This window comes from Podarcis vaucheri (genome assembly GCF_965113315.1).
Source record: "Podarcis vaucheri genome assembly, chromosome: 1".
NCBI classification, from domain to species: domain Eukaryota; kingdom Metazoa; phylum Chordata; class Lepidosauria; order Squamata; family Lacertidae; genus Podarcis; species Podarcis vaucheri.
Window position 1 is genome coordinate 52,325,726 of NC_138759.1, and position 13,450 is coordinate 52,339,175.

Below are 13,450 nucleotides of genomic sequence, written 5' to 3' on the forward strand. Positions count from 1 at the left end.
ACAGGAAAATGAAGTTCTGTGTGTGAGAAAACCAAGAGAGAGTAAGGAGCTTGACTGATTCCAACATTATGGACAGGAGTTGCCCACATTATTTGTGGATGCCCATTATTGTTAAAATGGTATAAAACTAACGTAAGCTTCTAGTGCAGACATACCCTCAGATATTTGATCAAATGTACTCTGGCATGATAAACATTCTGATTCACCATGTGCACTTCTCAAAGAAATCGCCTCCTCCAGCACTGCAATAAAATAGCAAAGCACTGTTTGCAAGGGTGGGGCTGGCCAGTGCTGTTGATCAAAATAAAGGTCACTGGCTAGAGGAGTGGACATTGGCCTGAGTTCCACTTCTGCCTGGCTGTAAGCTGATTGAATTGTCCTGGGCAAGAATATGCTTCCACACTTGGTTCCCAATCAGCACTGCTGAAATATTCCTTATTCACAGCAAGAGAGTGTATACATTCTGAACAAGTTGCCTCCCACAGTACCATTTGAAGGAAAACAGGAACCCCTAACTTTCAAGTTAAAATATTATTATCAGTCTGAGTTTGTTCACAGACAGATGACAATTTAGGTCTGTGAAAATCAAATCATGTACTATAAACTCTTTTTGTGAAAGGAAGGACGAAACACAGGGTGCTTCAACTACAGCTGCCTGGGTGTGCAGTTTGGCAGTGGAGTTCTTTACTTAAGGAGCATGGTTTCTATTACCAAGTATGTTAGGTCAATTTTTTAAAGAATAAAAACCCTTCCTGTCTCTGATGCTGCTTAAATCACCTGTGACAACCCTTTCTGATTAAGTTTCTAGGAATTCAGGTACAGTACCTGCAAAGGAATCTATTGCATCGCCATCTAGGGAAGTATCTCCTTTCTGTGTCAAAGTCTCTGCTTCCACATCGGTGGTCTTAGCTAGCTGCTCCTCTACCGTTTTCCTCTCTGTGACAAACACCCCATCCGATATATTTGCTGGTGCATTCTTTTCCAGGCAAGCAGGACTAGCCTCTGCTATCCAGTACAGCAGTTCACTGCCAGCAGCAATGGGACAGCATACTCGGATGTGGAGCTCCGCACTGATCCATACTAATGCCACATTTGCCTCATCTTTATCCTGGCTTTGCTTCACCAAGCTGTAAAACACATGCCAAGCATCAGTATCCAATATGGGCTTTGTCCGAAGCACAGGGGCATGACAAGGCTCTAGACAGGCAGTGCAGGTGGGTGTTATGCGAGACTTAAGGGGGCCTCAGTCAGGTCTATCAACTACTATGTCTATAGATCCTGATGGTATTTTTGAGCAGACTCCTAGGAAAAGTCAATTCAGAATACTTTTTCTGAAGTTACCTTTTGTTGAGACAGATTTTTTAGTCCATCTAACTCAGGATTGTTCACATACACTGACTGGTAGTAGTTCTCCAGAGTTTTAGGCAGGGATCCTCCTTGGAGGTGCGGTGATTGAACCTTTAAACTTTCCTGAAAGCAGTTTATGAAACCATACAGGTAACAAAACACCTAGTTCAAACAAAATGGATTCTTGATAGTGGCCATGCAAGAGTACTGATTAAGGGTACAAAAGACTTGTGGCTGCTTCAACGTTTGTTATATTTAAAGTCACATATAGGACGTTTCATCAGCACAAAATTGCTGGCTCATGACTGATTGGTTAAATTGCCCTCTCCAAAGGCTAAATGAATATATTTAGCTTTACCATCCTATTTTTAAGGGAGATGAATAATTATTTAAGAGATCTTTGTTAAACTGGATAAAAATTTATTGCTAGCTGCAAAATATTGAGTTGTATTCAGTTAAGTCCAGGCAGAATAGAGCCAGTGAAATTAATGAGCCCAAGTGAGTCAAGTAAACAGGTCTACTCAAAATAGGACTAGCACCGAATATCACTTACTGATTTTATTTATGTTTTTAAGGGTGGAATTCATCATAGAGATATTACAATCCTATCAGCAAAGGCATTTCAGTTGCTGGACAGAACAATCTCCCCTCTCCTTCCCCTGAACACTCTTCTGGGGATTCTGGCATGAGAATTTGGCATGAGAGAAGGGAGGAAGTTCCAGTGCACTGGCTCCTATTAGAACACCTGCTTAGTTGAATATGTCCCAGTTTTTCTTCTCAATTTTTATGAATTTAAGTTTTTTTTCTATGTAAATGGAGTTCATTTTTAAAAAAGCTGTAATCCACTTAGTTTCCTTTCCAGAGGAAAGCATGGAATGCATGTATCATAATTATTGATAAGCGGCAACTTAGATGGATTAACACAGAGGTTTTTTGACAATACAGCCTAAGAGACCAATAAGCCTGACATTTCAGCTCGCCCGAGAATTCTCTAAGGAAAATTTGACCATCCTTCAGGGAGGGTTCATGTTTCTGATTCTGCTCCAAGAAAACACAAAGCATATACTTGTTTATTTTGCATAAATGTATTACATTTGTAATATTTCTTTGCCAATATTTTAAAGGAAGTTGAACAGGATGGGAAGAAAAGTGAGATCCTGGTTATGGGCAGGGAGTACCAGTGAGGAAGAGAAAAAAGGAAACCACAAAAGGAACTGAAACTTACAGTGCACTCTATATATCAGGAGTAGCCAACATTGTACTGGGTAGGTGCTGCTGGACTCTAATGCCTACCATCCCTGATCTGGGGGGAGTTGCAGTCCAATTTTGGGAGGGATTATTCCTTTGCTTTTAGATCAGGGGTGGGGAACCTCCAGGCTGAAGACCAGATTTTGACTGCCAAGGGTTCCAGTTTGGCCCAGAAGGCAGTTCTCCCCAAATTACACCCACCTGCCCCATGACATCATATGTGGGGCAGGTAGAGACACAGACACCAATGCACACTGGGAGCCTTAAAGTGCATTCCTGACTGTGCATTGGTTAGGGAAAGCAGGCTTCAGCTCTACTGCCCAGATAGGTGAGAGCCAATGCTTCCCCTAGAGTTCCCTACAAGGAACTTGTTCATGCAGCTGATGCCTGCAAAAAGTAGGATTCAGCTCTCCTGCCCATCAGCTGACTGGTGGAAGAATGGAAGCCTGCTTGTTGCAGGAATCAGCTGCCTGCTGCATTGCCGTGGGGGGCTTATAGAGCTGCTTGCAAGCCCCGCACAGCAATCCAATTTCTGCTTTCCTGCCTATCAGAACCACATTACCGCTTCTGTGACACAAGATAACCCAAGGAGAAAGGACAGTGACTCTGCTGAGTTTCTTCCTCATTCTGTTGGTTGACCTGCCTGCCTACCCTGTAGCTGATTTCCTTCAACATTAGGGAAAAGTTGCAAGATGAGAAGAAAGACAGCAGAGGAGCTGCTCAGCTCCTAGGGGTGACAGAGGAAAAGAGCAGAGCTAGTTGTTATTAAACAGGCCAGTTTCTACATATGCAGCAAAAACATTTATTGATCACACATTTATCACCCATTCTTCAGTGGCTAACATACCAGAACCTATATATCCTCTCACAATATCACCAGTTACTTTTGGATTTACAGAGGCATACAGAGTCATCTGTATTCCAGGATCATATCTGATTTTGGCTCACTTGACTACAAGTTGGTCCCAGCCATGGAGCAAAATTTATCATCTCACTGCTCTGTTATATGTCTGGATTGATTTTTGAGATGTGTGAGAATAAAGTCCTTCACATCATCATATGCTGAAAATTCATCTGGCTGCTTGAAGAAACCATCAAGTGATCATTGCACTACAGTTTGTGATAACAAACACTGAGCTTGTGGTGCAGCTACAAGCTTTTCAACAGAAATGGTCCCATGCTGGTTGCCGGAAAAATGTTAAGTGCTGTTGGTGAGATAAATACTAAAGTCTGATTCTCACAACTTACATATTTTTCAGCCTGACTCAAGCAGGATTGACAGTAAAACATCTATGTGGTTTACACACAAGTTAAAAAACAGTTTGCGTTAATTGACCCTAACTTGTTCATTATGGTTTGAATGATCATAGCCAACAAACCACTTCATTAGATGTATGAATTTTGCTGAGAAAGTTGTAAAGCAGAACACAAGTTACCCACATAGTTTTGCTGCTCTCACCTTTTCCAGCTTGCTATCCTGTTGCAAGCAGAAGCCTCTTTCCAGCAAGCTGGTGGAAGTTCCTGAAACGTGAGAGTAAGGGGAGTCCCAGTTAGAGAGGTATTTTAATTCCCACAGGCAGATCTTAAGCCCAGAACTAATGGGCTAGCTGTCCTTTTCACCTGAGGGTCAATTCAACAATCAAGCTGGCATATTAAGAATGAGTGTGGTGGCCTATGCCCTCAGGGCCAACATACATAGAATGTAGGAAATATGCTGTGAGGTCTTCCAATGTCTTTTTATTTACTTGAGAGCAGCTATGCACTCTCATCTGGACCACAGCCTTCACACTGTTTCCTCTGTTGAAATTAACATCCTAAGTTTAAATGCACAGCTCACATCCTCTAGCAGCTGTGCCTTCAGTACTGTGGGCCCAATTTTATGGAACTCCCTTCTATTTGAGGTCAGACAATCTTCCTCCCTGTTGAACATTGGGTGCCTACTGAGGAGTTTTTATTCTGGCAGACATTTAAATGAAATTGACTGATTTATGGTTTCAACTCATTTTTATCTTTATTGTATTACACTATTGTACTTTATTTAAGAGACTACCGTAATTAAGCAATACATAAATTGTCAAAATAAAAATAAATGAATGAGCTGTTGTTTGCCCTCCAGGAGGTGGAGAGGAAGTCAGGTAATGTCAGGGGCCCCTCGGTCCTATCAGGATTGGGCACCTGGAGGTGGAGGGTGTGGGTCGTCTCCATGCAACTTTACAGTGGTGCCTCGCAAGATGAAATTAATCCGTTCCGCGAGTCTCTTGGTCTAGCAGTTTTTTCGTCTTGCAAAGCAACCCTATTAGTGGCTTAGCGGCTATTAAAGGCTTAGTGGCTTAAAGGCTATTAGTGGTTTAGCAGCTTAGAAAAAAAATCGGAACACTCGCAAGACGTTTTCGTCTTGCAAAGCAAGCCCATAGGGAAATTCGTCTTGCGAAGCAGCTCAAAAATGGAAAACCCTTTCGTCTAGCGGGTTTTCCATCTTGCGAGGCATTCGTCTTGCGGGGCACCACTGTATATGTCAGAAAAGGGGAAACAAAGCTACATCCTCTTAGCTCTTGCCACCTCTCCTCTTGAGAAATGCAGATAATCATTAGGGAGGGAGGACGACTCTGACTAGCCAGACTAGCTGAGCAAGAGCGGCTCGAGGGACAGGGGCAGGACAGTCTTGTGGCCACCAACCCAGTACCACTTTTGTAGGTGGGATCAGCTGCATCTGCCCCAGAGAAGCACACGTGTGCACGCGCAGCTGGCTAGTGAGGCAAGACAGTCTCGTGAGTGAACATACTCCATCTAGTCTTTTTAAAACTTGGTGGGAGGGGTGTGACAACCATTGGGACATTTTCTAGCGTCATTCATATAATCAAGAATTGTAGAGTTGGAAGGGAACTCGAGGGCCATCTGGTCCACCTCTCTGCAATGCAGGAATCTTTTGTCCAGTGTGGGGCTCGAACCCACAACCCTGAGATTAAGAGTCTCATGCTCTACCAACTCAGTTATTCAGTTCTAAATCACTTATCTTGCTCTTGTAACTTGAACTCTTTACGACTGAACCTGTGCTTGCTGCTAGCCTGAGTAAAGATCGCTTCCTTACTATGAAGTAAGCACTGTGTGATTTCAATCATGGAAATAAGGGGAAAGAGTCAATCATCTTCCCTAAGCACTGCAGTATGTTTTTTTTAGCTATTAAAAAAATAATCCCAAAATACAGTGATTGCTACTATATCACATACAGTTCAGCCATCAGATCTACAGTAACAATTATTGGTAACTACTGTAATTCAACACATGTTCAACTGAGTTGTCAGAAATGGGATGAGCTTAGATTATTATTTGTAATACTACTACTACTACTTGTAAAGTCACTTTGGGGAAATATAGCCAGGTGGTGAACTGTTTGCCTATAGAGCTTCAGCAGCTACAAACTATCCCCCCATTTTCATTCAGTTGTAGTAAATACTTGCCTCGCTAGATGGCCTGATACTACAGATGACCAACTCTCCCTACACAGTTGCGGTCACTCTGCAGTGACCTTTTAAGCAGCTGGGGGTAGTGCGCAGTAGTGGCTAGACTATGTAGGAGACCAAATGTTAAAACTGCTCAGATAATAGAGGAGTAAGTGGCCTTGAGCAACAATAACTTTCAGTGCCCCTTCACAGAATTGTTGAGTGGATAAAAATGTGTCTGACTGTAAGTTGTCTTGAGTACTTACTAGTAAAGTGGAATATAAACTAAGCAGACATCATGCCACATTCAGTCAGTTTCAACCCATGCAAGGAGCAGGGATATGCCAAGTGAGGGCTGAGTTGTGTGCATGATGGAGCAGATACATGAATGCTTCATGAAGGAGGGAGAGAGAAACTTCACCTTTGAAGCACATTCTCAATGGGACAACTAAGTAACATGAAGTGACTACAGTTCAGACTTCTATAGACAGAAAGAGGAAACTGTGGCACCAGAGCTAGATGTGTGTGCAGTTATCTTATAACATGAAAAACCTTGCTAGTTTGGACAAAAGGTCCCTCTAGCTCAGCATTCTAACAAGTCTGATATGAGGGCAATAGCCCACTCTGTGATGGTATTCAGTGGCATTCAGAAGCCGAAACACTGTGGCTAATAACCATTGGTATTTATTCCCCATGAACTTTTTAAATCATCTTTTAATGTCATCTAAGCTAGTGGACACCATATAGTGTGACAATGAATTCTGCATATTAATTATGTAAGTACAGAAGTACTTCCTTTTCTATGCCGTTTTGTTAGCTTACTGGGAAGCTCTAGCATCATGAGAGAGGGGGAAATGCCTTCTATCCCCTTTCTCCCACCCATGCGCAGGTGTCAAGGATACCAGAAACCAATAAAAACTATTTTTTTGGCCACCCAAAAGTGACTAGATAACACTAAGACCAGGACAGCTGCACTTTGAAGAGAGAAATTGGGCAAGCAGGCTGCTTTCTTAACTGGTGGATAGAACAAGCTACGCCTGCCAGAATCCCTTCTCCCGGCAACCGAGAAGGGTCGGGCGTCTAGATGTGGTTGGCCGGGCAGGGGCGCCCCCACCGGCCTGAGGGCTCTGACTGGAGGCCCAAACTTGCCCGCCCATCGCTCACCGCCTCCTGCTCCTCTTCCTCCGGACCAAGCAGGAGCAGCAGCGCCCCCGGCTGCAAGGGGCTCCCCACACACCACACCCCAAGGCCCCTCTCGGCGGACAGGGAAGGGCCCAGGGCTAAGCCCCGCGGAAGGCTCCACACTGGGCAGCAGGACCAGCCACCGCCGCCGCGCGCGTCCGGGGGCCGACCTGAAAGGGAAGCAGAGACACGAAAGGGACGGTGAGAGCAGTCAAGGACGCGGGGCAGCAAGCGCCCTCCGCTCCCTCCCGTCTCCCGAAAGACACCCGCTCGCCCTCACTCTGGCCGGGGCTCTGCTCCATAACGGCTCCTGGGCGGAACGTTCCGCGCAGCGCGCCGTGTTTGCGCCCGGACAGCTTTTCCTTTTCTCTCGCCGGCCTTTCCCCGAGGAGGCGGGAGCGTGTTGCCACGGAGACTCGTCCTTTTTTCCGGTTCGGAGGCGGATGTTTGTGAAAGGGGGGTTTGACAGGCGGGAGTGGCGGCTGCTGGCGAGCGGAGGAGCGCTCAGGGAGCGCGCAGCGCAGGAACTCCGTACTGGGCGCGCGTCGTCGGGGCTGCATCTCTTCCCTTCCCCCCATCGCGCACACCTTCATGAGATAAACAGTGAGTGGAGGCCCAGGCGCCTCTTCGAGGGCGGGGCTCCTTCTGGGTTTATTCTCCTGCTTATTGGGGGTGGGGGGAAGCGGGGGGCTGGGGACAAAGTTGAGGGAGGGCGCATGCGTCGACTCCAGCCTCAGCGTGACTTTCGGTGGGAAGGAGGGAGGTCTCTTGTCAAGCGGGGGCCGCTACCAGGCTTCTGGGCTGGGCTTCTGTCTCGACCCTCCCACAATCCCCGTGGGTGTCGTCGTTCTCAGGGCTGCCAGGTTCAGATCTATGTCAGATTTTGGAAGACGCCCCCCCCGTTCCCTCAGCAACCCAAGGGGCCCCCATGCCTTTGTTGTTAAGGAGCCCCCCCGCCCTCGGTGCTTTCCTGGAGATCTTTTTTGGTGCTGGCAGTGGAGGTGCCTACACTGGGGAGGCTTTTAGGAGTGTGCGCGTGCGTGCAGGTGCTTAAAGGCGGCGGGGGTGGGGGGAGATGGGAAACGTTCGTTTACGTTAAAGTGAACTGATTTTAGGACCCAAACCCTTGCCACCTGTGCACACTTTTTTTGGGGGGGGAATACTTGCAATTTGGGAAATACTTGCAACTTAGTTAAGCAGGGGTAGTAAGGTCAAGGGGTTGTGGGTTGCTTAAAAGTAAACATATAAAGACTTTCCCGCTGCAAAAATAGTGACAGAACTCCCCATTTCTATTGAATGGGGCTTGTCAGAGTAGTGTCGGATGACTGCATGTTGGCCTCCTGTCCCTTACGCAGAAGGGTGCTGGAGTGAATTGTGATGTCTCCACTGCCATGTGTATGAAGCTGTTGGGTTCCACTAGGGACCCCATTTGTCCCATGGAGTTAAGCGTATGCTGATGGTACTCCATTTCTCTGTTACACCTGAATCAAGTGTGACTGTGGAAGCCCGGGATGAGTATGTGGTATGCACAGGAAGTGGGGATGAATCCTGTTAAGACCAAGGCCCTGTAAGTGACTAGCTCTGTGCATGGATTTTTTCTGGACCAGGGTTCTACTCCCTCTGCTGGAACTGGAATGTTATATGGGGGTGCTCCTTGATCATTCTTTGTTTCTGGGGAAACAAATGACCTCAGTGGCTAAGGGTTACTTTTGCCACCTTGTACTCTTGCACTAGCTGTGACCATTCTTGGACCAGTGCAGCAAAGCTACAGTGACCCATGCATTGGTAAGCTCAACTGCTCAAGCTCAACTGCATTATGGCAGTTTGGTCCATGTGGGACTGGCCTTAAGGCTGGTTTGGAAGTTGCAGCATATAACATCTGTGTTGAGGGACTTGTGCTGCTGAGCGAAGTTGAAGGTTTCATTATACCTACATATTCCTAAACTTAAGGGGAAAAAGTTTGAGAGACTGCCTTCTCACATATAGATGTATCTGTTTGCTAAGGTCTTCAGAGAAGGCCCTATCACTTATGCTGTGGCCCACAGAGACTTACCTCATGTTAAGCTGGAAGAGGGCCTTCCCCTTTTTGGCCTCCAGCCTGTGAGATGTACCTACTGTGGTGAGCTTTCATCTGCTGTTAAAAACACAGCTACCTTATTTGAGGCTTCCCTGGCCTCTGATACAATGATGTGTTTGTGTTATGTTTCTTTTATCGGACTGTTTCTATTGTATATAGAATTGCTTTGTTACACTGAATTATTTTGTTGCACTCCATCTTGATATTTTAAAGAGGTGGTATGTAACTATTTTAATTTAAACTTTCAAAGTTTCTGGAGCCCTTTTGGGGTTTTAATCTGGTAATTCTAAATGTATGCTTTGCTAGTTTCAATAAATCATCTCACAGAAACTGCTTTATCCTGCTTTTATCAGGATTCTTACATCATGCTTCTGTGGTAAATGTAACCCCACAAATACTTGAGTCTACTGCATAAGGCTTTGTGGCCCATCACAAGATTGTCACTAGGGCTTTGTGGTTTACATATTTGAGCTGGAAAGAAAGGGGGAGTTGTATAGTTCTGTAAAGGAGAAAGAGTGGGAAGTGTGGGATGTGGTAGGGGCTCAGTAAAACCAGAGAGGTGTGATAGCACTTGTTTAAGGAGAAATCATTATTTATTGTGTTTTGGTTCATGCATGTCCATAAACAGAGCATTGAACTAGGATGAAGCCACTTATCAGATTATTATGTCTGACTTGTGAAGAGCATTCTGAAGAAGGAAATATGACAGGAATGCCCACTTTCATGACAAATTTGTGCTTTGAGATAATGAGTGAAAGAAATTAGAGGGATTATGTAGCCTGCTTGGAAGTCTTTGATGTTCAGCTGTTCCTGCTGAACAAAAGCAGTCAAATTTAAAGTTCTTTGGTTTAAATGAAATGTTTGAGATTATTCTATGCATCTATGTTTTCATGTCCTTTGAGCTTGCAGTAAAAAAGTTAAAGCAAATAGACAGAATTATCCTGGAAGCAGGGTAAGTATGTGCGTTAAACATGTGGCACAATTCTTCCCCATCCCCCACCCCATGATTGAATTTGTGTAACATTTCCAGAGTCTCAGTGTAAGCTCAGCAGCTGGAAAAGGTTGGCTGAGGCAGGGCTGAGTAGTCAGGTTTATGATCTGACCGGAAAGGTGTGGTGTCTTTTTAGTTCTGTCACCTAACTCAGTTCTGGGAGTTCAGCAGATTGCGTTGTTCAGTGAGTGTATCCTGTTTGATTTGAGCTGGTAGCTTCTGAGGGGAGAGAGGATCTGAGGGAGGGACTACCTTGGCTTAACTCTTCTCCCTCCCCTTGAGGCTGACAACAGTGTTGGCTAGGTAAACGTAATGGCTGCCTTTCTTTATCGTACTAAAATATGGATAAAATTAAGTGGATTTCACAATCAATGCAGCACTGGAGGCCCAAACAGCTGTAGTGGACACTTCTATATTGAGTCAGCAGGGTTGTTGATAATATGAAAGAAATAGGGTGTGATGTTCCCATGACCTAAAAGCAGGAATCTTAACTCACCAGCTGTTAAAACTATGATTAGTTGAAAACCTCTCTTGCAGTTAATATCTTCAGAGAGATCCCTTTTCCAGTTATCATTTAAGTAAATTTGGTTTATGTAAGTATGTAACAAGTTGTTATAACACTGCATCTATGGAATAGTTTCCCTGTGGAGATTTGCTGTACAGCAACACATAAATGAGGGTCAGAGTAGGTTTAAATGGTGGTGTGACTGATGCTTTTAGAATGTTGCGAGGAGTGAAGCAAGGTTGCATTATGGCTCCCACTCCTTTTAGCATTTATATGAATGATTTGGTGCCGTATTGAGGCAGTGCAAATGCCCCTCTCTGGTAAGGAACAATCTCAATCTTGATGTATGCAGATGATTTAGTGCTCCTCTCTCATTGCCGATTGGGTCTCAAAAAGCTCCTGGAGGTGTTCAGCTCATACAATAAATTGGGAAGCCTATCCATAAAACACTCTAAGACCAAGATTATGCTTTTTGGCAAACACAGTCCTAGGCAGTGCTATTTAGAAAAAGAGGTGCCAGAACTCACTATGAACACCTCCCTTGTTCTTATAATGACAATGATGCCCACCTGAAAGGTGTGGGACCAAGTTCTGGTGAATTCTGACTTTAAAAAGTGCCCTGGTTCTAGGTATAAATGGTGCTTAGATCAGAAAGCTACAGAACACACTTGCTCATTTAGATACCATACCTGGGCCTACTCTTTAGTGAAACCCTCTTTTGGAAGTGCCATATGGAGGCAGTGGAAGCCAAAGCACAAAAAACCATAGCGGCATTGATGAAGTTCTGTTACAATAAGGGAGGGAAACTGATTGAACCTGCTGTAAAAATATTTGGTAACAAACCACTTATTCAGATCCTCTTTGTAGCATTGAAATATGTGGCTTTGATTCAACTCCATTAAAGTTTTGGAAATTGCGCAGAATGTTCTCCCCCCCCCCCCAGCTATACTCTCTACAAACAGGAATATCAGCAGCTCATCCTCATAAAGAACCAGTTAAGGCAAGAGTGGGTAGTTAAAGTATATTTTTAAAAATACTACTATGCCTGTTGAGAGTTTTCCTGTACTGTGCTGTATGGAATTGGATGAAAACCAACTCTGGAAAGCAGCTTGTCAAGAAGTTTTAGATCATTATTGTTTTCTAGAACTGAGCTCTGCTTTGACCTTGAATAAGTGTCAACTAAGGGATTGGCTCTGCTGGATAGAATCCAGAAAGGACCTGCAGCTAATTAGAAATACCACATTCTCTCCCCGCACCCCCCGGTATCCACTCTTGATAACTATTGTGAAGCATAGATTGGAAAAAGCCTACTGCTAAATAATACAACAAATGAACGGCCATGGTATATGAAGCTTAGGGTGCTTCAAATGTAACACCAACCATAATTTGGTGTTATGAGAATGTAGTATCATTTTCAGGCAAATGGAAATAATGGTTTTCCAGTTTGGATGAAAAAGCAAGCCAGCTAAGTTTCAGTCCTGATTTTCAGTAATCAGTTACTGATTTTCAGGAATCAGTAATTTACAAGGGTAGGAGAATGTGCAAGTCAAAGACTCCTCGGGCATTCTTACATTCCTGAATGTAAACCCATGGTTGAATAACCCATTAAAGTTGTTCAGATCTCAGTGATGTTTGTCACATGGGGCAAAAATGAAGTAGAAACACCACAAAGTCTATATGGCAAGGCTGTGGAATTTTCAACACAATATTCAGCAGTCAGATTCAACCATAATCTAAAGTCCTTTAACATCTCATGCCTCAGGAATGGTGAGCCTGTGACCTTTCAGACGTTGTTGGACTCTAACCTTCATCTTATCCAGCCAGCATTGTCAATGATCAGGAATGATAGGAACTGTAATCCTACAACCAAAGGGTCACAGGTTCACCATTCCTAGAGCATGGGATGTTAAAGGAGTCTAGATTATGGTTGAGTCTGAACGCTGAATATTGTGAGTAGGTGGAGTCTTGCACAACTCTTTTATTTTGCTGACTTTTGTGTAAAAGCATTTAGATCTGGATCAGATTTTTAAATGAATAGGCATATTTAGCTACAACACAACCTGACACTAGGGAAAATGAGATTTCAAAAAATATTTTCACTGTGTCTGCCTCCAAATGGAGAACAGACCTAGCTGAAAGGTCCAGAGTAAGAGGAGTTATTTCATAATATGATAGGAAGAATTAAGATATGCTTAACTCTCTGCTAGAAGTAGGATCAGTCTCCACTGAACACTCAAGTTTTTTAGGTGGTATGAAATTTGACTATAGTGTTTGGTCTGTGGTGGTCATTTCAGTAAGCTTCTCAGTCTAGTGATACCAACCTTTTTTTGGACCTATGGGTACACATAAATTGGATAAACTGTTGAGAGTGTCACACACCTCATCCAAATGCACACCACATGTTCTGTTAGCTACAATCGGAGTCCTTTTTTAAAGCTTAACTTAGCAGGGTAAGGTGCTCCAGGGAAGGCTTCTGTCGGTGTATGTGCACACCCAGGAACCACATTGGTGATCCCAGTTCTAAGTCATCAAGTGAGGAAAATGTATATGTAAATTCGTCCATAAAGCTGTATAAACAAATACCACATGAGTTTTGTCCACCAGAATCCCAAATACCCAGTACTCCAAATTCTTTCCCATCCACTAGTTTGGCAATGTCT

The 13,450-nt window shown here is 44.1% G+C and overlaps 2 protein-coding genes across 3 annotated transcripts in view; one reads left to right on the forward strand and one right to left on the reverse strand.

Moving 5' to 3' along the window:
* Positions 1-7,810, reverse strand: part of LOC309543079 (uncharacterized protein) — a gene marked incomplete at its 5' end in the record, with an annotated part of 33,890 nt that extends 26,080 nt beyond the window's left edge. The window contains 6 exons of the mRNA XM_082242307.1: positions 156-242; positions 826-1,127; positions 4,055-4,116; positions 5,279-5,342; positions 7,144-7,387; positions 7,498-7,810. Coding sequence (XP_082098433.1) covers positions 156-242; positions 826-1,127; positions 4,055-4,116; positions 5,279-5,342; positions 7,144-7,387; positions 7,498-7,810 — 1,072 coding nt within the window. The remainder of the gene's footprint in view (positions 1-155; positions 243-825; positions 1,128-4,054; positions 4,117-5,278; positions 5,343-7,143; positions 7,388-7,497) is intronic.
* Positions 7,691-13,450, forward strand: part of ARHGAP1 (Rho GTPase activating protein 1) — a 30,847-nt gene continuing 25,087 nt past the window's right edge. For both annotated transcript variants that reach the window (XM_082225889.1, XM_082225890.1), the window contains exon 1: positions 7,691-7,820. The gene's annotated coding sequence lies outside the window, so the exon portion shown is untranslated. The remainder of the gene's footprint in view (positions 7,821-13,450) is intronic.